This window comes from Azolla caroliniana, unplaced genomic scaffold, assembly GCF_043228905.1.
Source record: "Azolla caroliniana isolate FFs.n. ecotype wild unplaced genomic scaffold, voAzoCaro1.0.p SCAF_1, whole genome shotgun sequence".
NCBI lineage: Eukaryota > Viridiplantae > Streptophyta > Polypodiopsida > Salviniales > Salviniaceae > Azolla > Azolla caroliniana.
The window spans coordinates 4,796,730-4,820,601 of record NW_028230436.1 but is presented as its reverse complement, the minus strand read 5'-3'; the positions used below and the strand labels follow the sequence as shown (position 1 = coordinate 4,820,601).

At 37.0% G+C, this 23,872-nt stretch overlaps 1 protein-coding gene across 1 annotated transcript; it reads left to right on the top strand.

The window, feature by feature from the left end:
- Positions 1–16,396: 16,396 nt before the first annotated feature.
- On the top strand, positions 16,397–21,254 carry LOC147868519 (uncharacterized). Its single transcript, XM_087320285.1, has 4 exons — positions 16,397–16,581; positions 16,702–18,278; positions 18,363–19,031; positions 19,446–21,254. The coding sequence occupies exons 2-4, from the start codon at positions 17,292–17,294 to the stop codon at positions 21,054–21,056; spliced, it is 3,267 nt and encodes a 1,088-aa protein (XP_087176411.1). The 5' UTR covers positions 16,397–16,581; positions 16,702–17,291; the 3' UTR covers positions 21,057–21,254.
- The last annotated feature ends 2,618 nt before the right edge of the window (positions 21,255–23,872 follow it).

Genomic DNA, 23,872 nt, shown 5'->3' with positions numbered 1-23,872 from the left:
CCGGCAAGACGCCTCTCTTCCGGAATATCCCTCATCAACATCTCCGCCCAGTAGGATGCCAAATAACTCGTGGCATCCTTTCCACTGAACCGGCCGATCATACCGACGATCGCCTCAATAGCCCTATCAAGGGCGCTAGTGCCCTCGCGCGCGCTCACTATCCGGTCCACGGCCGAAGCCATGGCCTCTGCAAGATCCGACCCCCTCATCTTCTGCTCCTCTACCGCCTAGTTCACGTCAGGTTCACCAAATATGTCGCGTTACTACGCGCGTGCGTGGAGAAACGAGGCGGGACCACCGGGGTCTTGAACCGAAGAGCAGGTGATAGGAGGGGAAAGAGAAAGAGAGAGACGACCGGTTACGTATGAGCAAAGAAACACAGGGACACGGCCCGTCAACGCAGAAAACACGAATGGACACAGAGACAGAGAGACACGAATGTTTGTATATTAACAAATGACACAAAAAAAACAACAGAGCACGCGAGCGGTTACAACCAAACAGGCCGGCAAACAGATGTCGATGCCTGCTCGTCTGCGCACGAAAGGGGATAGGATGGAGGTGCTGCCGGAAGCACACGGGCATTCCTCGAAGCAACGCGAGCCTCCCGAAATCCTGTAGAGAAGAGCGATGGAGAATGAACAGAGGAGAAGCATTCGGTTACGGTCCGACAGCACTTCGTCCTCCTCAATGCGCTATCCCTTCTCCCTGCGTCTCCCTCTCCTTTATAGCTTCAAGAAGGGAGCCGTCTCCCTCATTTACTTCCTACCTACCGAATCTAACTACCTAGGATATGCCTTTGTACCTAATTCTCTTTTATATACATTAAGGGGCGCGCACGTGTGAAGAGCCGGTTCACGCGCGCTATGCACCGATTGCGCTAAGGGACGGTTTTCTTCACGACATCGTGATGGCCATATCCCTTTGTTGGATGTTGTTCAACTCTTGGTGGAGTTGAAGCGTTCTCGTGGTTGTGTTGGTAGCGAAAATCTTCATAGATTCTTCCACACTTCATTTGGCGTCTCGACTTCTCAAATGTAGCTGAGCATGTGGTCGTGAACACATGTCGTCAAGCAATACATCACTCGGCTTGTCGCTTGCTCCCATGTTACGTAGTCAACGTCTTTCGGGTCGGGTCGGTTTTCTTGTTTTCCTTGGATGACAAGGTATTGGTGCATCTTGTACTCCCAAGATGCAAAGTTGTTTCAATCTAGCTTCTCTCTAGGAATAGTATACATCCATATTATGTGATCTCCATCTTCCCTAAAAGTAAGCATTGAATCCCATAAACTTTTAAAATGCATTTGCTTCTTGAAAATGGCATCATTGCCTGTAAAACTTTCATACTGACCACGTAATGTATGAATAAGTAACAACCATAATTGAGCAATTATAACATAAACATTTTGAGTGGTGTTGTCAAATACTGATGTGCATCGCACCTTCCAAATTACCCACATCAAAATAAATGAGATTGTCTTCCAAATAATATCATCCCTAATTACACCCTTCATTATGGCATCTTGAGATATTGTCCAAAATATTGAAGCAAGGGGTTTGCCATAGTGAGAGTGATTTCAAGTTGTGGATACCTTGAGTTTAAAATTACCTTCCAAATTACCCACATCAGAATAGATGAGATTGTCTTCCAAATAATATCATCCCTAAATTGCAAACTATCACTTATAAAAGGTTGAACCATTTGTATATGAGGAGGAACTATGTGAAAGGCTTCCACTATATCCTCCTATTCATATAACAGTAGTTATCCCTCTAGAATGCCCCACCTAACCGCACCCCAAGTGATCACACAATTAGCATGTATCAATATCAACAGCCTTAATACTCTCTGGCAAACTTGCATAATTTTACGACAAGTCCACAATGCATGCTTAATTGATTCCATCATACATCCACACCTAAATCCACACGACTTACTATTTAAAAGAAGAAAGTTCTTAAGTTGTTTTAGTTGCAATTCTAATATTGTCACATTGATTCCAAAAATGAGAAGAATGACTTATGTATGTTGCCCTCTAAAACTTCAGCATCAATAAAAAGTTTGCGCTTTTAATATATAACCCAATCAAATAACACCTTAACTCTTAATCTAAGTTTTGAGGAAAATTCAAATTAATATGATTTGTAGTAATTAGATTCATGTGACTTTAAAACCTCCCTCTCTAATAGCTTGGGTAAAAGTTTGTGTTGCATTAAGTGGAGGTTGCATGTTCGAGCTTATTGGTGGGCATGGGTTTCAAGAATGTCATTAGGGAGAATTTCCAAGTACCAAAAAGAATACTTAATGCAATCCATCCTTCTTAATAATACTTAACTCAAGAATGGTACTTACATGGGGCTAAGGTCGCATCAAATGGTCATTTGATATTTCCTTTTCTCCCTGAAGGTTACTTATATTGATCGGACTTAGTATTGTAATCAAGTTTTGTTTTGAAATCGATTGACTCATTTATCTTTACGTAGGCAAGAACAAGGATCCCTATGATAATCAAGTCGCATCATTGTTGGCATTACCTCTAAAAAGGCAACGTTATCATATCATTTTACCTTTTATATTTGTGAACATGTGTCAATTTCCATGTTGTAAAGAGATGTTTTTAGGAACAAATTGTCAATGTGCATTATCTCAAATTGAAAATAATTTAAAGGTTTCTTATGTATACAACATCAAACGCATGTGACCCACAAATTAAAACCACAATCATAATGTTAGATACATTCTTTTCTGTTTTTTCTTCTTCTTTTTCCAAAAAAAAACTCCTTCCATTAGTTATAAAGATTTTACAAATGATATTATATACAAATCCCTATAGGGACACGATAGGTCCATCTTATGTGGATGCCCACTGCCTCAAGAAAAGGAGAAGACGACCATTGTTGGATAAAGGCTAGTCATTGTCTTTCAACTCTATCGAAGTCGCCCTTGAGGCCATCATATTGGCTCTTTAGAGTGGCTACAACTTCACTCCATATCTCTTGCATTAACATTATTGGTTGCGTGCTTTGGTTGGAAAAGACCCGTCTACACCGTTGTTTCCATAGAATCCAACAAGTTATTGGGTTGTCCAAGTCCAACACAACTTGAGATTTGGCACTAATAGGAGTTGAGTGGATATTGTCGATGGTGGAGAAAAAATCTCTTGTGCTTTTATAACCAAAGTCATCCCCTCTTCCTGATGCTCATAGCTGTCAATTGGGGCCTGCCATGATAGCCAACATACATTCCCCCACTTGATTGAGCCTTGGACCTGGCATAATTGCAATAAGCGGCCAACCCCCCACCATATTCGATGGGACTCTAGGCAGTCCCATAGAGCATGTCGTGTGGTTTCTAATACATTGGACATGCTACACAATAAGGAGAGTTGAGGTCCCCACGCTACCATGCACCAATCAGTAGTGACTTATGTATTAATAGCCATTGGAAAGTGGTGATTTGCCTCGCGTGTTGTTGGTTCCAGAGTTTCTGCCAAAACTTGGTGATAATTGTGTAAGGAACATGATATGTGTGCCAGACCTTTGCAGGAGCCGGCTCTCAGGCGGATTGAGCGGCTATAATATGGCAACCCAATCTAGTTGTGAATTGAAAGAAAGGGATAGGTTTGCTTCCTTGCCCTGCGTAAGGATCACACCATGTCCATTGCAAAGGGTCCCAACTGACCTTATGTAGCCATGTGTTTTCATGAGTACATATGTGCCAATCTGGTTGTACTTTGATCGGATCAAGATCTACAATCTATTTTTGCCCAGTATATGCTAGTACTTGAATTGCCTTATGTTGTGTTGATGTCTCGTTGTCCTGTAATTCAAAGCCTTCGATTCGGTCTGGTGTGTCCCTACCTCTTGGGATCAAAGAGCCCTCCTCCTTGTACCCTATCCATTTCTCCGTTGTTGTCCTTTGATGAGCAGCTTCCCTAATCAGTAGAGCGTTAATGATTTCAGATCTCATAGCCCATCCGCCCCTGATTCCATAGAGGATGTTGGCTTGGCCTTGTATTGGCAATGATATAAACCATCTCCAACATTCTATACTTTTTCCTGGACCTTCTAGCATGTATCCCCATGGCAGCCCCTTACTTGATCCAATTAGTTGATTAGATTCATCCTTAATACATGGGTTCCATAGGATACGTTGACTAAGCCAGGCAAGTTCAGAATTGGGTTGATCGCACTTGAGTCCTCGTCTAATGTCACACCACGCCTTCCACATGGATGCACTAAATCTATCCTCTAGTGGCAGGAGAAACTAGGTTTGAGATCGATGTTTAGAATCCATCCAGTTTGGGGGCCCAATTGGTCCCTTTTCGTGGCCTAAAGTAAGCGAAGCGTAACCGCAGCAGATACATTCTTTACCGCAAGAGCATCAATATGTACGTCAATGTTTCAATTTTAGAATTTCGGTAAGGTAACCCATGAATTTTTAAGAAGTCATTTGTGATGACTATTTTGCACCCACTTTCCTAGGGGCTAGTGAGGAAAGTTTTCAAATGATAAATTAATCCACTAATATTTCATTAATTATGAGGACATTGAAGAATAACAAATTTTGAGATCAATCGATACTATTTTACATCCAAAAAACAAGTTACATGGCATTCATTACATAAGTTTGATTCATCTTCCTAGAGATCGTACATTGTTTGCTAATACATAGAGCTTTAGCCTTTGACTTGGTGGAATATTCCATACAGTATATCACTAAATAGTAAGTAGTTAACCATTTACCCCAACCAATCCCCCAATTTGCCTTAAATCTATTTAACATGAGTGCATAAAAATGGTGTGTGCCATAATGGTGTGATAAGGATATAGCAATGCATGTTATACCCCACCTAAGCCATAATAACATAGATAACATGAATCGACTTATGCTGGTTGCAGCTAAGGTATGGTTAAATAATAATAATCCTATGCATTCAGTATGTCAATATGTACCCCCTCGATGCTTGTTTCCTCCATAGGCAGAGGTTGGTTTCAAGTATGACATAGTGGGGATATCTCCATTAGACTGTATCATTATATGTTTTGTATACGCTTATTGGATTGGTCATGGAAACTATGGTGTAGTTTTGTCAAAAAAAAAACATGCCTAACATTAGAGTTGTGTATGAAAGGATGTCATAGCTCAAATATTGGAGGTGTTGAAAGCTAGCGCCATGGCCAGAATAGATGGCTCATTGAATATTCGACGTCAAAGTCTTGTTGGAGCATGAGGAGTTCATACCTCTTGCAAGTTTCAAGGCTAAAAAAACGATTTGTTAATCAATTTTTGGAGGTGTCAAATTATGGTTCCACGATGAGAAAAAATGGCTTGCCATGCTAAAGCATAATGGATCATCAAAATGACATTTATTGCACCACTAGATCGAGATACATTTCAAGCATTAAATAGTTCAAGTCTTCTAGGTTAGAAATTGTGAGTTCTCACAAACAAGGCCACATCTATGCGGAAACCTTAATTTCTAGGAAAAATATCGTAAATCCCCCTAGTATGGAGTTATATCAATGATGCCCCTAGTATTTTTCATAATATCAAAATTGTATATCGTGAAATCAACAAGTAGAAAGACTAAGGGCTGCTTTCATTAACAAATATTTATAAGTTTTGAATCCTTCTTAATAAAGTAAGCCTAACTATAGGTATCATAATAAAACGCAATCTAGTTTAGGAATTCTAATTAAGTTAGTCATGACAAGATACCAAATTTCTAGTCATATTTTTCCATAATGCTCTTAAGGGTTAAAAGGTTACATGTGTGCTAACATAACAATGATGTTTCAATATCTTATATTACTCAATGCTTTCACATCTTGTTAAAGCATCCGTACATTTCATACATAATTTCTAGACCACTAGTTTTACACACACTAGGGATGGGGAGATGTAATTGTGGGTAAGTTAATCTTGAATTAATTGTCCATTGGTTTTACACCTATCTTTTAGTGAGTGTTTTTGGATAGTTTGCTAGTTAGCAACATTATTTGCGTGAACAATTAGCAAAATGGAAATATTAAGTTGGAACTTGGTACTGCAACATATTCTCATCGCAAATATAAATTTTCTTTTCTTATTTCTGGAAAATTGAGCACTTGGGGTGAACTTGAAATGAAAAATGAAGCTCTTAGAATATTTCATAAAGTTATCAATGAATATTCTACTATTCCTTCTCCACATGTTATTTTGATTAGAAATATATAATTATGTCATGTTTTCCATAGAAAGGAGTATGCTCATAAATAGGTAGTGTAGTGTGCACGTGTATGTGTATGCTTATGTGTTTGTGCATGTGCATGTGCATGTGGTCATGAGAAATGATACGCAAGATTTTAGTGACAATCAAACATCAACGTCGAGGACATTAAACAAAGACACTTTTCAATTCCCAGTTACAACTCTCATCGTGCAATCCAAGATCATAAGCAACACACATGTTTTTCAGTTAGGCCATCCAAAGTCTACCTTCAACTTCAATGTAGAGGTCCAATCTCATCTTTTTTGCTTTTTATTTTCTTCGGTCTTTTAAATGTTCTTGGTATAATTTTTCTAACAATGACGTAGTTTGTCACCAACTCGCATACCACATCACACGAGTCACACCTCTTTATGGATACCAAATTTGGTATGCAACATGGAAATACCATACCCCATTATCATTTCTATTCATGATTTGTTTAGCACATATTGAAGGATATATAGAACTATTTTACATGGGGCACATAAAGTTGGCAAATATGGTGCATGCCCTTGGGAGAATAACTATTGTATGCACTACAATTGATTGAACATTTGTAAAACAACATCAATGACAATAGTTGGATCTACCTCAAAGGTACAGAATGCTTTTTGTGTGCTCCTGACAAAGAATATAAGGAGAAAACTAGAAAATTTCTGGATCTACAAGAAGACAAAAAAAGATGGACAATGATGAAGCAAGGTCGTTGAACCACTAAGGATATTTGACTCATGGGTCTAACCCATAATTTCTATGAGTTTTATTTTCAAAGTTGCAATGGATACCAATGTTAGAATTGGCATATGTGATCCAAGTAATGAATTGAATATTATACTTGTTTGAAACTCAAGACCATGATGATCAAGGGATCCAAGCTTTCGATGAATACTTATACAATGGTACCCCGTCATATGGAGCAAACATTTGAGGCAATGAAGAGGGCAAAAGAGGTGATGTGTTTAATCAAGAAGGGATAAGAAAATCATAATTTTTATTTTGTCAATGATGATGGACATAACAATTTTATATGGTTGAAAATAATGATCCCAAATGACATTCTACCTTTTTATTTGGATGATACATTTCTCATTGTGTTCCTGACTTTTATGCTTTTTTGGATATAGGTAAACCCTTTATCATTGTGGAATATGAGATTGCGTACTTCAAAAGCCAATTGAAAAGTTATTGTCTTTGGTAACATGAATGCTCCTACGAGCATTACATACGATACCCAACCAATATAAATTATATCATGTACTTCAATTATGTGAGACGATACACACATGTATGCTTGAACGTCTATGGATGGAAAGTTGCCACATAAGTATGAAACATCAAAATTACACATGTATAATATAATAATTCTCTTTGCAAATGGTGCAACTTTATATAATGAGACAAACAGTTGCACATGTCAAAAAACAATGAAAATAATGTGATTGATTACATATTATTTTCAGATAGTATCTTAGATTGCATATGTTTAGTCAAGGACTCCTGCATTACAACATAGTGCTTTATGGATTGATCTTCAATTTACTGAACATTGATCTACTTATCAACTCTAGACACAGTAATAAAAAATATTTCGCTTTGGTTCCATTTGTAATATGCTACATTTGAGTCAAACATCTCTATCTCACCCTCTCTCACACACATAAGATATATAAAGACACATAAAGGCAAATTTGGGGGTTCTAGATGGATACAAGAAAGGATGAAATGGTTTGGGATACATCACATTCGCTTCATGATGTGTTAATATATTCCGAAAAAGGTTTTTTTGCAACGCCAATGTAACAAATGTTGGTAAATATGCGCACATCTCAAACATTTGTTACATATGTTGCACTAAACTACAAAACCATCATCGTCTTTGAACAAAGAGCTACACCCATGAATACATGCCAAAGCCCATTCCTTTGTCCTCACCATTGCTTCCATATGTCTCAAATTATATTTTCTTCGATGTCAGATGGGATGTTAGGGCACAAGTTAGGTGATTCATCAATTATGCATATTATGACCTGGACAAGTTTGGAAGGCAAAGAGTATCACACTCTTATACAATGTGGTGCGTCTCAGGTCACATTTCCTTCAATCTGATATGCAATGTTAGGGCACAAGTGAGGAGATTAATCAATTATACATATTTTGACTTTGAACAAGTTTGGAGGCAAAACATCACACTTTGATACAATGTGGTGCGTTCATGGCATTTGCTTTCCAAACATTGTGAATCTGGTCAATTCCCTACACACATTCCTCTCACAACACAACCTCAGTGTGCACTTTCAAATTTTCAATTATAATTTTGGTCTCCCGCACACATTTATAAAAATAAAAACACCAACTAGGTTTTTACTTTGTAGGGCCTACATTGAACACCTTTACTTATTTGTGTACTCTTTCTCAACGACAGTCATAGGATGACGTTACAATCAATTAATATCATGGTAATTACTAATAGAACATCAGTTGTGTGCACTTAAAGAGGTTACTAATTGTTAATATTATTGAATTATTGAGTTTTTAATTGAAATATTGAAAACAAGAATACACAAGAGATAACTACCGCATGTTAAGAGTCCATATATATATGAAGAAAGATACTACATTAGTATTAAGAAACGTCCCAATGTGATACGAGAAATTACTTTACATACATGTTAACTACCTCCATTTTTTTGTTCTATGTATCAAGACAGATATATGTTTCGGAGTAGACTAAAACCACTCCACCTTATCAAAATACTACCTTAGAATACATATATACTTGTCCCACGTGGCATGAAACATCAATTGTTGCAAGTATACCTATTGAGTGTCACCTTTTATATTATATATAAATATATTTAATGCATATTGTCGTATTTCACCTATTACACATAAAATAATCTTGTTTGATATATGCGCTATAAATATAATTATATTACAAGATTTACCATATAATCTATGTGATAACCAATCAATATTATCTAAGTAAACATAGAGTAAGCATGAGCAACATAGATCTTTCATGTTAATCATGTTTTCAATTCATAATAACATGGATAGTGTATGAAATACTTCGTCTATCAAGAGTCTTGACTCTTGAGCACAAAGGGCCTTTTCTTGCCAACATGATTGACATATGCAAAACATGTGCAAGATCAAGTTCATAAACTTCCATTGGTTGCATTTTCTAGTTCCTATCAATTTCTTACTAACAAAATTGACATTTCCAAAATCTTCATGCAATCAAATTCGTCATTTTGGGTATTTGCGTTCGAAGTGGACTTGAAGATTTTTGACCCCATCCTTCATTCCCATTGAGAAGCAATGATTTCTTTAACATGCTAAATATGTATTTCTTTAGAACCAAACATATGATTTCTCCTTCATTGCATATTCAAGCTCCTTGTTATGTACATAAAGTAAGCATACATAAGTACATATATCAATACAAAAAAGGTGCATTTATTCACACAATTTCAACATAAATGAATTGATCTTGTGATGCATGTGATAAAGAGGGATCACAAATTGTGGCCCCATCCTCTTGGGGTTGTATTAAAGGTGATCGTATGGATTTGTACCAAGAAAGATGAGAGAGAGAGAGAGAGAGAGAGAGAGAGAGAGGAGGGCCTAATGTTTATGTGAGAACTTATTGAAATGGAAGAACCTTAGTTTTTTTTCCGACTATGAATGCTTGGTTTTGCGAGATGAATGGAGAGATACTCTTTTTACCTTCAAATGCACCTCACGAAAACCTTGCTATGTATTTCTTCTTGTCTAGAGTCTAGACCCCTTTTTGTTTTTCGTTGCACACATGAATGTAGTACAAAGAAAAGTTGTCCAAGAAAATTATATGTAGGAGAACAAATTATAAAGAAGTTATAATCCACATGTTCAAATACTCTAATTGATAATCTAAGCATTCAATTAGGCGGGTTACAATATAAAAAAGAAAGTCATTTGTAGAATAAATTATTACAATGACAAACACCCACATGTAAGAGTGATTGACATCATATCCTTTGAACTTAAAATTGTGAACTTCAAACCTTCAAGGCAATCATGTTGGAATTGGGATATGGAGACAACAAATAGAGAGAGAGAGAGAGAGATTTTATAGCATGACTAGTACTGAAAAAGGAATGTAAATGGGAAAAAGAGAGTTTAAGCTTCTCACATAAAGAAAGATTCGGCAAGTCCTCGAATTATTTTTTAACATTCAACCTCACACTTTTTAAGCCTATGCACTTTACCCAATATAACAACAAATTTGAGGTACGTAAAACATTGACGGAGTACAAACACTAACATTTTGTCCACTTGACTTCAACCATCATCATTGTTGAATCTTTCATTAAAAATATCTATATTCTAGAAGCATACAAAAGGCATGTAGGTATGCGGCCCCTAGAGAGAGAGAGAATGATGGGTTTATGCCTAGTAAGAGACCAAAACCAACCGACAAGATGAAAAATGTACATGTGTGTGTAACCTCCGAGTACTGAGAAGAAAAATGTAAGGAGATACATGGAGTGAGAGTTATGCATATGAAAGCTTAGAAAGGAGAGACCAAACAAGAAGGTAGGTGTTATCCAATAAAAAAAAGGGTTTTACTCAAAGTAAAATAAAGTTAGGATAAGAAAAAGATAAACAAAACAATGTATGTGAACATTTATGTGTTAGGGGTAGATAACCAACCAAGTCACTCAAGTTTCCATATTAAGTGCACCATTTGCGACCCAAACGAAAGGAAAATTCCCAAAACTATACTCTAAAAAAATTTATCCATGAAGAATAAAGTATGATGTCCATATTGTAGGTGTCTATGAAAATAAACACTCTCTTTTGTGAGTGTTAGTTTATTGGTTTATTGCGAAAAACGTAGATATTGACCTTAATTGTTTTGTATAGTTGAAACAATACAAAGAGAAACCCTGATGTCTTGTATGATATGTAGCCTTTGATAAAGGTTTATTTTATTTGTCACACACTCATCAAATTTAGAAGATAATGCCTATTAGCATGCTCTTGGTTCATTCGTATAAGGTTATTTGTAATATAAATTGCTCATGTGAAGATTTGTGTTTTGGCGTGAAATCCTTTATCTAAGAAGACAAAAAGATTTGAATTTAGAACTTTAATATCTTTACATACTAGTAAGAACATTATTTCTGCAACAAATACTCTTGGGCTTAATAAGGACATGAACAACAACATGCGACCTTTGGCAATAACCAATTCAAGCACATAAGTTAAATCACTCCTCCAATGGCAGTGGGAGTGCTGAATATTTCAATATGGCTTATTTGCACCCCTAAAGTTCTTTGATATAGAACCCCCTAGAGGTTTGGTACTAGAATTGCATTATGAGCACACAAACCCCTAACTTCAATAAACCCAACACATCTCTACATACACAACCCCAAGGCCTAATAACTCAACAAGGAGCCACTTGTCGGGTTTGATGCTATGATCGCATTGTCCCATATCGCCTTGTAGGAAAAGATAGTTAGGAACCTACTCTTGGTCATGCCCTTGGAGATAGGAATACAAGTAGGCAGTTTAAGTCGACGAATAGCACCGAAACTACAATGATAGTATCAAAGGAATTATGGTATAATAAGATAATGGAAACAAAAGAATTCATGAGCAAATAAGGCTCACAAAGGGTGCCCTTGATAAATTGTATAGTATTAGAGTGTAACGAAGATGAGGCATACCTCCATGAAAAACAAGAAACTAAGTTTTCAACCCATTTAGAAACTCACCCCAATGCTTGAGCTAATTGTTCATGCGTATTCTCTTGTATTGCAATGATACATTGTGTCAAATGCCTTACAAAAAAATATGTAGCCAAAGTTTTCGTTGTAATTGCCCTTAGTTTGAAGATATGACCTATAATAGTAGACCTTTTTTGAAATAAAACTTACCATTTGGATATTGTTCCTTCTTATTGAAACCATTCACTTAGGTCATGCTCCAATATTTATATGTGTATTTTTGGCTAAAGTGTGCCAAGAATAATGTCCTTGTAATTATCATGAACCTTTGGATCTCCAATTATATTTTAGTATTTTGGTATGATTAGATCTACTTGTTGGGACGTTATCACACTGTCCCATGTCGTTGACAAAGAGAATAACTATAGAACTTGAATGAGAAAAAAATCTACATGCCAAAGTTGTAGCCTAATTAGTTGTTTACTCGTAACTCTATGTTGGAGGACACAAGTTTTGATCTTTTATTTGTTACAACATTGACTTTAGAAAATTGATATGATTTATATATATGGTCTCTCTTGCATAAACATTTGTTTGCTTTTACTTCACTTAAAAATGATCCCTTCTCTTATAATATTTACTATCAATACTAATATTGTTCTCCCACAAGCTAGTATAGCCTTAATTGGATAAGTAATGTTCAAGCTAAATAATTTGGCGATTCAAATTGTATGTTGGATCTTAATTTTTCATGACACATCAAGAAGTATGCTTATAAGTTATAAAATTCCATCTTTCTCCATGCATCTCACTATCAATGTTAAAATAAAGTTATAAATAACCACCAAATTTTGTATGGATTATTAGACCGTGAGAACAACAAATGCACAAGAAGGGGCAATTGAATTTGGGAAATAGATATGTTGATCCAACTATGCTTGTGAAGCTTGAATGTCGTTGCATATGAACCTAAATTTGATGGGTGACTTGACAATGATGACAACGGAAGAGTTTCATGCAATAAGACATTATAAAGATGTATAATTTCATGAAGATGTTAGAAAAGTGACTCGAGAACATGGATTTAGATGGATCATGGGACATTCAATGAGGGTGTCAAAATCACATATAAAGTTAAGTTTGAATATGGAAACCCATGTTTAGATTATTGCATATTATTTTCTATTGTGTTTTGTAGCCAAGAGAAAATTCCATGGTTTAGTCACTAGTGTGCAATGAATTAGATGTTGTTTTCATCTCTATTTGAGCATTTGCCATTAGAAGAATGTGAGAATTTTATATCCATTTTAGTGGCAATTCTACTAAATTGAATAATACCATTGTCTTCAATTTTCTTAAATATTTTGATTTAAGGCATAGTTGGCGTACTTAAAAGAGGTCTTCTTTTTAAACTCAAGGTATCCACAACTTGAAATCACTCTCATTATGGCAAACCCCTTGCTTCAATATTTTGGACAATATCTCAAGATGCCGTAATGAAGGGTGTAATTAGGGATGATATTATTTGGAAGACAATTTAATCTATTCTCATGTGGATAATTTGGAAGGCACGCGATGTACATCAGGTTTTTACTACATCACTCATGATGTTTTTGTTTTAATTGCTGAATTCTGGTTGTTACTTATTCATGCATTACGTGGTCAATACGAAAGTTTTATAGGCAATGCAAATGTTGATTTCCGGAAGCAAATGCATTTTAAAAGGTTATGGGATTCAATGCTCATTTTTAGGGAAGATAGAGATCACATAATATGGATGTATATTGTTCCTGTCATTTTGGGAAACAATGCCTACTAACTTTATTTATGGATTTTGTTGCTACAGATTTCGGTGGTATAGGTTACATTGCATGCTCATTTGCAATTTGGGAGGAGTAGAACATAAAAATATTGGAGATATGGTGTACAAATATGTGTAGTTCTTGTATATACACATCAAATCCACTATGATGTGAGCACAATGGAGTTGGTTGGTATACTCCTTTATCCAACACAACTTTTGTATTTCTTATGATTTTATAATACCAAGGTGTATCTCTTTAGGGCAAAAATGAGGAAAAAAAGGGTGTAATTAGTTCCCATTATACAAGCAAACACCTTAGGATCCCAACCCACCACTTCTCATAGGTTGTTATGGGTTTCTCCCATGTCCTAAGATAACTAATTTCCCACTTAGCATACCCTAAAACTAGTATAATTGGTTGTATAATCAGACCTTAAGGTTATGCCAATAATAAATGGTTTCGAGAAGAAATACATGATGGACCTTTGATGCAAACCTTCCAATTTCCTTTAAGTTTGACAATGATCTTTGTGAGTGTAGTATAAAGAAATACTCTTTACCAAAGAATATGTCTAACTCTCATGCTGGTGATTCAATTGGCTCATGTTTATCCATCAAGGTTGTCCTGTTCAAGATCACACCACTCAAAATAACAGTAATAATTTAGTAGAAGCCTTCATCACTTGCTGATTTTGAGAGAGAATGCACATGTTATAAATGTGTCTCATGTTGCTTATTGTAATGGGTTGATCTAGGGTGATCAATGTCCAATAGTAAGTGATAAGTTGTTGGTCTTGACAAGAGATGATACGTGCTATAGTGTTCTCTCATTAGACATACCATTTGTGTATATGGTCTTTTTTGGGCGATGCCACTAAAAGGAATTACAATGGAAAAGAAAGTCTCAAGTTTGGCTTGGTAACTACGCAAAATTCTACTTTACAGTAGTAATGAAGCACATCATGACATTTAGGACAATGCAAACCATGTTTCATATATCCCTTGGATATGATTATTTGGCGATCATTTTCTATATCATATTCCTAGAATTGGTGGCATATCAATGATGGAAATATTGTTTATTTGATAACAAAACATTTGATGCACACCAACGATTGAAGATAGAGGTTTGTTAGTAGTAAAGGTATTAGGTATAAGGCACATTATCCTATGTACATAATATTAGCATTTAGTGTTGGATGCAAGATGACAATCTCATGTTCCATTCCAGGGAATGTATTTCTTTGGTAGAAAATGGTGAGGAGGTTGCCTTTGATGCCGATTTCAAAACATGACCACGTTCCACATGGGGACTGATTTTTTCTTTGTACAATGGTTGAGGAGGATACTAGCTGAACTGTGAAAGCCTTTTGCGTTATTATACAACAACTTTGGGCATTTGTTAATTGGGAAAAGTGCTGCCTCCTTTTGAATGGTTTTATGCTTATGGAGCTAGAGCTAGAGCTAGAGCTCGATAATATAAGGGTTATGTGTGACTGTTGGAGGAATGGGGGTCAATGGAGAAATTGGGTTCATGTTTGATGGTCAAAAACTTGTACGAAGGCCGAAAAAGAACTTGACTTTTTTAGTGGGTTCGCATTGTCGTTGGAGGGGCTGCTTTTATTCTTACAACATTTTTAGTGGGGTTTCAAAAAAAAGGAAACCTTGCGTGCCATAGGATCCTTCCTCACTACTAGACACTCTAAAGTAGGGATTGCCAATGCTTTAATTTTAGAAGGGACATCCCTAGAGGAGAAACAAGTGAGACTTTTGCCTTGTTTTGGGAGAATGCTAAATCTAATGGTGGGGGTAAGGGGTTGGTCCCATGGGATTCTTCAAAGGAAGCATATCGAATCCAATCAAGAGAGTCATCACCATCACCATCACCATCGTCATCACATACATACATGCATACATGCATACACACACACATACATGCATACTTAAGTTTTACATACATAAATACATACACACACACACACACATTCATACATACATACAAACATACATACATAGACATACATACATAGACATACATACATACATACATACATACATGCATACATACATAGACATACATACATACATACATAGACATACATAGACATACATACATACATACATACATGCATACATACATAGACATACATACATACATACATAGACATACATACATACATACATACATACATACATACATACATACATGCATACATAGACATACATACATACATACATACATATGTATGTATGTATGTATGTATGCATGCATACATAGACATACATACATACATACATACATACATACATACATACATACATACCTACATACATACCTACATACATACCTACATACATACCTACATACATGCAAACATAGACATACATACATACATAGTCATACATGGTAAGGGTCTCTCCATTCTCCTGGAGTCCATTGAGCCTCTCTCTCTCTCTCTCTCTCTGTCTGTCTGTTTTCGATGATATCCTCTGTCTCTCTCTCATGCTCTCTGAGTGTAGTTCCTCTGTCGAACAGAACAGAGTATCTCTTGCTCTGTTTCTCTCTAGACTATCTCTGACTCTGTCTCCTCCTCCCCCCCCCCCCCCTTCCTCCTCTCACCATATCCATCATCATCCTCCCTTTGACCCCTTACTTTCTTTTGCTTGCTTGATGGCTCTGTCAATCATTCTTAATCACGCAGTGTAATCACTAACCTGCCAGATTCCATATGCTTCCCTAAGAAATGAAGCGGAAACATTTTTCTTCTTGTGTTTCCTAATACTGCCTCGATCTGCTTTTTTCTAGGTATCTCTCTCTCTCTCTCTGGGGTTTCTTTGTCAAGATCAGGGCCAAGGGGATTTTGTGTGATTCCATAGATTTTATTGAGGATTGAAGGAGATCAATTTCGCTTTTCGCTTTTTGTAGCAGTGGGTCTACCTGATGTTTTAGGATTCTCTCACACATCCGCCTCTCCCAAGAATCAGATTCTTATGTGGAAATTCTGTACGATTACATGGATTTTACTGAGAAGAAGAGCAACTTTGTTGTTTTCTTGTGTGTTCTAGTTGCGAGGTGATCTTCTGTACTACGGTTTTCTTTCTCTTTTCCAAGAAGCAGGGGATTCTTCTTCGGGTTACTTCCTCTCTGTCAAGTATCAGCAGATTCTGCTTGACTTAAATTCTTTCTCAAGAATCATAAGATTCTGCTAAGGTATCGTCTGTAATCTCTCTGGACGAACTATGCTTTCCTAGGGTTTGACCTCTCCAGAAGCAGATCATCTTTTGTTAAGGTTACATCTCGGAAGCAGGGGAATTCTGCTAAGATTTTCTCTCTCAAGGAGAAGATTTTTTTTTTTTCTGAAAAAGAATAGCAAAAGGGTTTTCATTTGATTCATGCAAGCGTCTTATGCTCATATGAATTAGAGTTCATTGTAGGGTCTCTTTTTCTCACCATCTCTCTCTGTCCCTCTTTATATACCTGTCTGTGTTATCTTAGGTTAAGTACATAGAGATGTCATGATTATGGGAGCAAACATGAAGTGTGATAAGAGATCACTGGCTTTACTTTCTAGCAAACGAACAAAATCATACACACAAACAAAAGCATATGAAGCTTTTGCTTTGCCCTCCTATGAAAGCATGGCTATACCAGAGGCTAAGACTGAAGACCTTCATGCTTTCCCTTCTATGCCTAAATCAAGCAACGTATTCACACCTGGCCGTCATCTTGGGCATGATGTGGCAGATGTGAAGAAGACTGCAGTCTTAGGCAAATCAAGTAATATGTTCACAACAACTGTAAATAATCTCGGGTATGATGTGGTGCCACAATTGAAAGGTACCATAGTTGAGCACGACTCTGTGCTTAAAGGTGTACCTGATGTCTCTTCTATGACTGACAGCACGATAGTGCCCGAATCAAGCAACAGGTACAGACTTGTAGATAATCTTGGGCATGACATGTCACAAGCAAAGAAGACCACGGTGGCACCTGGATCAAGTGATATGTCCATGCATGGATGCGATTTTGGGCATGATTTGGCAGAATTGAAGCAGAATATGATTCTCCCCAAATCAGGTGATTTGTCTACACCTGGATACCATTGTGGGCAAGATATGGCACAATCTAATCAAACAATGGTGCTGCCCATATCAAGCAATTTGTCCACTCCTGTACATCTTTTTGGGCAAGATGTTGGGCAATTGAAGCCAACCATGGTAGTGACTAAATCAAGTGATATGTCCATACATGAACATCACATTGACTATGACGTGGCTCATCGGAAGTTGCCACCCAAATCAAGTGAGATGTTCACATCTGGACATTATGTTGGGCATGATGTTGTACATAGGGAGATATTTACACCCGGACATGCAGAATCAAAGCTGACATTGTTAACATCTACATCAAGCCATGTGTCTACACCCGGAAATATTTTTGGACATGATATGGCACAGTTGAAGCAGACCATGATGGAGCACGAGTCTACATTTAAAGAACAGGTGAGTTCTATTTTTCCTTACATTTCTTTTTGTTTCCAAATCCTCATTTTTCAATGCAAATATTTTTTTCTTTTGTTTGTGCAGCTTCATGAGCTCCATCGTCTCTATCAAGTTCAAAGGTCCTTAATGGTGGATTGGGCTGTCCATCATCATCATCATCATCCAGTTTCGAGTAGCTCATTGTCATATAATGATCCTGGTATCCCTAGAGAAAATACCCTTCTTGATGCTAATCTTGGTTACAAGGCCGATACTATGCATACAATGCTGCCTTCATTTTTGGGCTGGGTTGATATAAACAAGCCATTGAAAGAAGAAAACTACACCAAATTTCCCACTGATACCACAATGAGGCGAACTGTAGTTGATTTGGAGTGCCCTGCTGAAGAGTGTGAAGAGGACATTGAGGAGCAGAAGTCGTTTAGGTCGGTTTCAGGCACTGTGAGAGTGGACACTACAGTCAATGAGAGCATCACGGACAACACAAATTGCTGGATGCAAGAGCATTATAGACAAGTTAACTTCCTTTTCCCCCAAGCAGGATCCATGAATAATTCTTTCCAGGAGTCTTCCTTTGTTTCACGGGAAACATCATCTCCACATATTCCTTCTGATTTTATCTCTACTTCTTTGAATAGATCCCTAACGGGTGTAAAGAGAACTTTTGAAGAGGAACCAATCACACATCTTTTAGGCCAAGAATCTAGCAGGGATACTCAAGGAACCTCAAAATTACCACATTGGCTCCTTAAGGTGATTGTTTTGCTCTTATCCATGTTTCCCACACATTGTTTGCGTCTGCATCAAATTTGTAGAGACATTTGTCTAGACTGATGTGTCCTGGTGTATGAAGTGTCTTTGCTAGTGTGGAAGGCCTGAATTAAGATCTTGCAATCACACATAATAAGTGATTGAACCTCCAGTGTATGCATGCACTCTAGTTTAGTTAATGCCACACATGATAGATGTGATAACCAAAGGGGAAGAGAGCACATATAAGGGCATTTGGCCCGTTATATACCATGAAACCTGATGTCTATTTGCACATTATAGGCCAGAAATAGCAAGCATGTATGTGTCAACACATTCATGACTACTTAAGGTTACGTGTCTGTTTATAATAGGATAATGACTTCTCACATCATCCTGTTCTCCATGCTTCTACAGGTACCTTTAGAGGTAGAACACGCAGATCAATCTCACCCAATTTCTCCTTTACAATGTGTGAACACACACAATACAACATTTGGAGGATGTGCTACTAAGTACTCTTGTCTGAACCCGATGGAATCAGATAAATTCTTAAGAAAGCCTACATGGTTGCTACCAAAGGTTTACTCATCATCACTGTCATCAACAACGCAGCAAACTTTGAAGCCTGATAACATTTTTCAACTTCCACCACAGGCCTCATCTGTTAATCTTCAGTCTCAGTCTCCCCCAAAGGGAGAGACTGTCTCTATTGTATCGAATGTAAAATCAATTCACAAGATTGATTTAATTGATGATATGAACACAACCAAATTCAGTTTTGACTTAAATGTTCCGAGCAATGGACTTCCAGAAGAGGAAAGTGTAGTAAGTATACCTATTGAAAACTCTGGATGGCATGCTAGATATGGTACCAACACTTCTTATCAAGATGGGCAAGAAAGAAGCTCTACTGTGGATGGTGATACCTTTTTAGATTGTTCTGGAAAAGCACAAAATGTCGAATTTCTCGACTCTGGGAGCGATGACGGGAGTGGCCATTGTGGAGGTGTAAAAAGCTCGGATGTTTCGGGATTGACAAGTATTGATAGCCATGTAATGATTGCTCCAATATCTATAAGTGGGGAACAGAGTGGTGGAGAGTCAAGCCCAAATGTGAAACCGGACAATATTGTCGGAATGCTTTGTGAAGATGCATGTAAAATGGCAAAAAACAATGGTTCCGAATCTCTAAGGCTCAGGTGCTCCTCTCCGGTTGCTTTTTCATTTGACTTAAATGAGGAATCTGTAGTTGTGAATGTGAATGATGTTGGCATGCTTTCAAATGGGCATGACGTTACTGAAGCTGCCCAGCTCTTGCTATGGTTAGGATCAGATATTCAGTCGTCAGCTGTTACCAAAGATTCCAATACGCTTGGTGACCAGGAAAGATCTTTAAAATGGCTAGCTGACATCATTCCTCAAGAGGAAGACTATATCATTCCTCAAGAGGAAGACCATATCATTCCTCGAAAGGACTTTTTTTCCAATCCTCAAGAGGAAAACTATGGTCTTGATGAACAAGGAGGCAGAATGCTAGATCCATTTGAGTCAGCGGTCTTAATGCTAAAGCCACTGAACTTCAATGACATGCCATCAGATTTAAGCATTCATCAAGCCAAGAGATGCAACAATCTTGTAGAGGAAGAACCAAATCCAATTCCGAATATTCGACGGAGATCTGCGAGGCGAGGGAAAGCAAATAAGGATTTCCAAAGAGATGTGCTTCTTAGCGCGTCGTGCCTCTCACGCCAAGAGGTTATTGAGGATCTTCAAATCATTGAGGGGCTTGTTAAATCAACTAGAGATAGTATAAATAGAGGCGATGACTTGCTCAAAGAAGAGGGATGGGAATCCGAACCGATAAAGAACATTGACAAGCCACAAGGCATCAAATCCTGTAAGGGTGTTAAACAAGACCCAAATGCACTCTTGAGGGCACACTGTTCTTGGGGTGATTCGACCCGACGAAAGCGCATGAGACGTCAACGGAGTCGATGGTCTTGCATACCTCCTGGTGTTTTCTAGATGCTTTATTCAATCGATAGTCTTGCCTTGCCGCATGTGGTTTTGTGCTTGACCCTATTTTCTTAGATTGAAGAAAGTTTAAGCATGTGATTTTTGTCTTTATATTGTACATATATTATGAAGCACCAACATTTGTTGATCGAAAACAGTTCCTTTGTTATAAATATATGCTTGAAGATGATACATTCATCTCGTAAAGAGCACTTCTTTATATGTATGTTTGATGATGATACATTTGATAACGCCAACATTGGTTAAATGGAAATAACCCCATTTGGTGCTTGTAATGATCAATTATTGTGACTGATAATCTTTGATATGTGTCATGGACAATATGATGATGAAAGAAGTGAGACTATGGATTTCCAAATTCTATATTATGTCAGGTTGTATACTTTTATGTATGTCCATACAATGAGTTTGTGTGATGGAGTACTAAAGAATGTCAGTGAGGATGTAAGATAATTGGTTGCATGAATCAATGCAACATTTAACAAGCACATCCCTTCTTGTCTTTATAGACCAAGATTCATGTTCTTAATGCTGGGATGTACATTTCTTACACATTCTTTAAAAAGAAAATCTAGCTTTGGATATGCATAACCGGCAGATCTACGAAATAAAACAAAAAATAGAGAGGAAAGTGTCTTAACCACTATAAACATGTCCATATTCAGCGTTGATGAATTAAAAAATTGTACAAAAGAAAAGGACTCCAAATCTGCCTTTCTGTGGTATAGTTGAGCCTTTCTACACCTATAAATGTGCATGCGCACACATGGACAAGCATATGTTTGTACTGTGTACATATGTATATATATATACATACATACATAAACATTGATGGATCATAGACATATGCGGAGGCATAAACATATGTCGATAGATACATACATACGACAAACTCCTATATTTTATTTTAAAGACATATCACACATATACCAATGGGTTTTACATATGTAAATAAATACAAACATGGAAACGGTTTTCTATGTATATACATATATCTATGTCTGAGTTTGTGGATGGATATTAGATCTCTCGATTAACACACTTATGTTACATGTATATGCATGCCTATGTCTATCATTGTGTCTATGTCCATCCATCTCTCTCTCTCTCTCTCTCTCTCTCTCTCTCTATATATATATATATATATATATATACATATATAATGAATGTTTATGTCTATCTATATGTGTACGTATATAAGAGGGGCAATTTTTTTACGAAACTCTACCTTTTGAATAGCTATGTAGCATGTTTGGGAAACTACAAGGTGTGTACATTTTCAATGGTCACATAAGAATAGGTTCACGTACCTCTAGAGATATTGTAGCTTTAGAGCATGCTCTATGTATCATGATGTTCCACCAATGAACTCATGTTATTTGCAAGGCAGACAACATGTGACATGCTTGCCACTTAATACACACACACACACACACACACACACACACACACTAGATCTTAATTATACATATGAACATTTTGAATAGGGCTCAAATTGAAGCCACACAACTAGGTCTAGATGTTGTCCTTCTAATGGTACCGATTGTTATTGACTTCGAAGTAAATTAATAGCCCCATAGTTGCACCAGAATGCAATTGCCAATATGTGAACTCTTTTATTTGGCTATATAGTTTAAAGTTGCTACAATGTTAAGTCATTTTTTGTTCCGCTAGGAAGGTGCAACGTGCAACATGTCAAGGTCATGGTTGATTGGCTTTGTTTACCTTGAATATCTTTGTATTTGCTATTGCGGTGGGGCAACTTGTCCCTTTGTTTACCTTGAATATCTTTGTATTTGCTATTGCTATGGGGCAACTTGTCCCTCATATAAACCTCTTCCACGAGCATGTGTTGGGAATCTGTGTGTCATAAGCAAGATTGACAAGAGCTTTGACATGGTTCATGTAGGGGGGAGTCTCTTGTTTAAGAAGAGGTCAGATGAATTCGTAGGATTATGTCTTCGTAAAACCAAAAACCATTTGGAAGTGTATTGTTAGTGTGATTTAATAATGTGTTAGATGAATAAAAATAAATATTGTTTTTGATATTTAATACTTGATGTTTATTGATCAAGAAGATGGACATAGAAAGTACGTCGTGCAACAATTACAAAGAGAGAGTCCGGGAAAGGTGGGTAAACAAAGGCAAAGCACACAAAGTCTCTTAAATTTACATTTCTTTTTTTAGTTTCTAAGACATGGAAATTTAGTTTGGACTATTAATTAATAAATGTAAAGATGAGTACTATGGAAATCTAGATTCTAAACCCTACAAGCACATATATGTATATGTATCATTGTATGTATATATACACCATGAGAGTCCCCTTCCCGTTGCATGAAAATAATGATATGATTATATATGAAATTGAAATCAAGTGCATCGTATTTTATTATAGACCAATACCAATTATTGGCCTTCTTTGTTTGTGATTTCTCGTCAAGTGTATGCATCTTGGATATATCAATAAAAAACTAAACGTGTCTTCATTCTCCTTGTGTATTTCTTGCAGCTTCTTGGTAAATTCAATAGAAAGGATGAAATCTAGGCCCCCACCAACAATAGGATTCGAAAGCCATCCACCCATCCAAGGCCTTTGAAAATGTCACATGAGGTGTAAAATTATTTTGAAAGAGACGCCTCATATGACTTGAATAGAAAACTTTTACTCGTCAACATGGATTGGGGGGGAATAAATCTCTCATCCTTAGACAATTAAGTTTGTAAGGTGCATATCCAAAACATAACATAACATATGCCATAATTGATGTGCAATGTAGGTTCCTAAGTAGTAGAGGCTAAT

Excerpts from the sequence above, each read along its gene's own strand:
- LOC147868519 (XM_087320285.1), top strand. The coding sequence starts at position 17,292 with ATGATTATGGGAGCAAACATGAAGTGTGATAAGAGATCACTGGCTTTA. Across the intron at positions 18,279-18,362 it reads AGTCTACATTTAAAGAACAG|CTTCATGAGCTCCATCGTCT; the intron begins GTGAGTTCTATT and ends TTGTTTGTGCAG. Across the intron at positions 19,032-19,445 it reads TACCACATTGGCTCCTTAAG|GTACCTTTAGAGGTAGAACA; the intron begins GTGATTGTTTTG and ends ATGCTTCTACAG.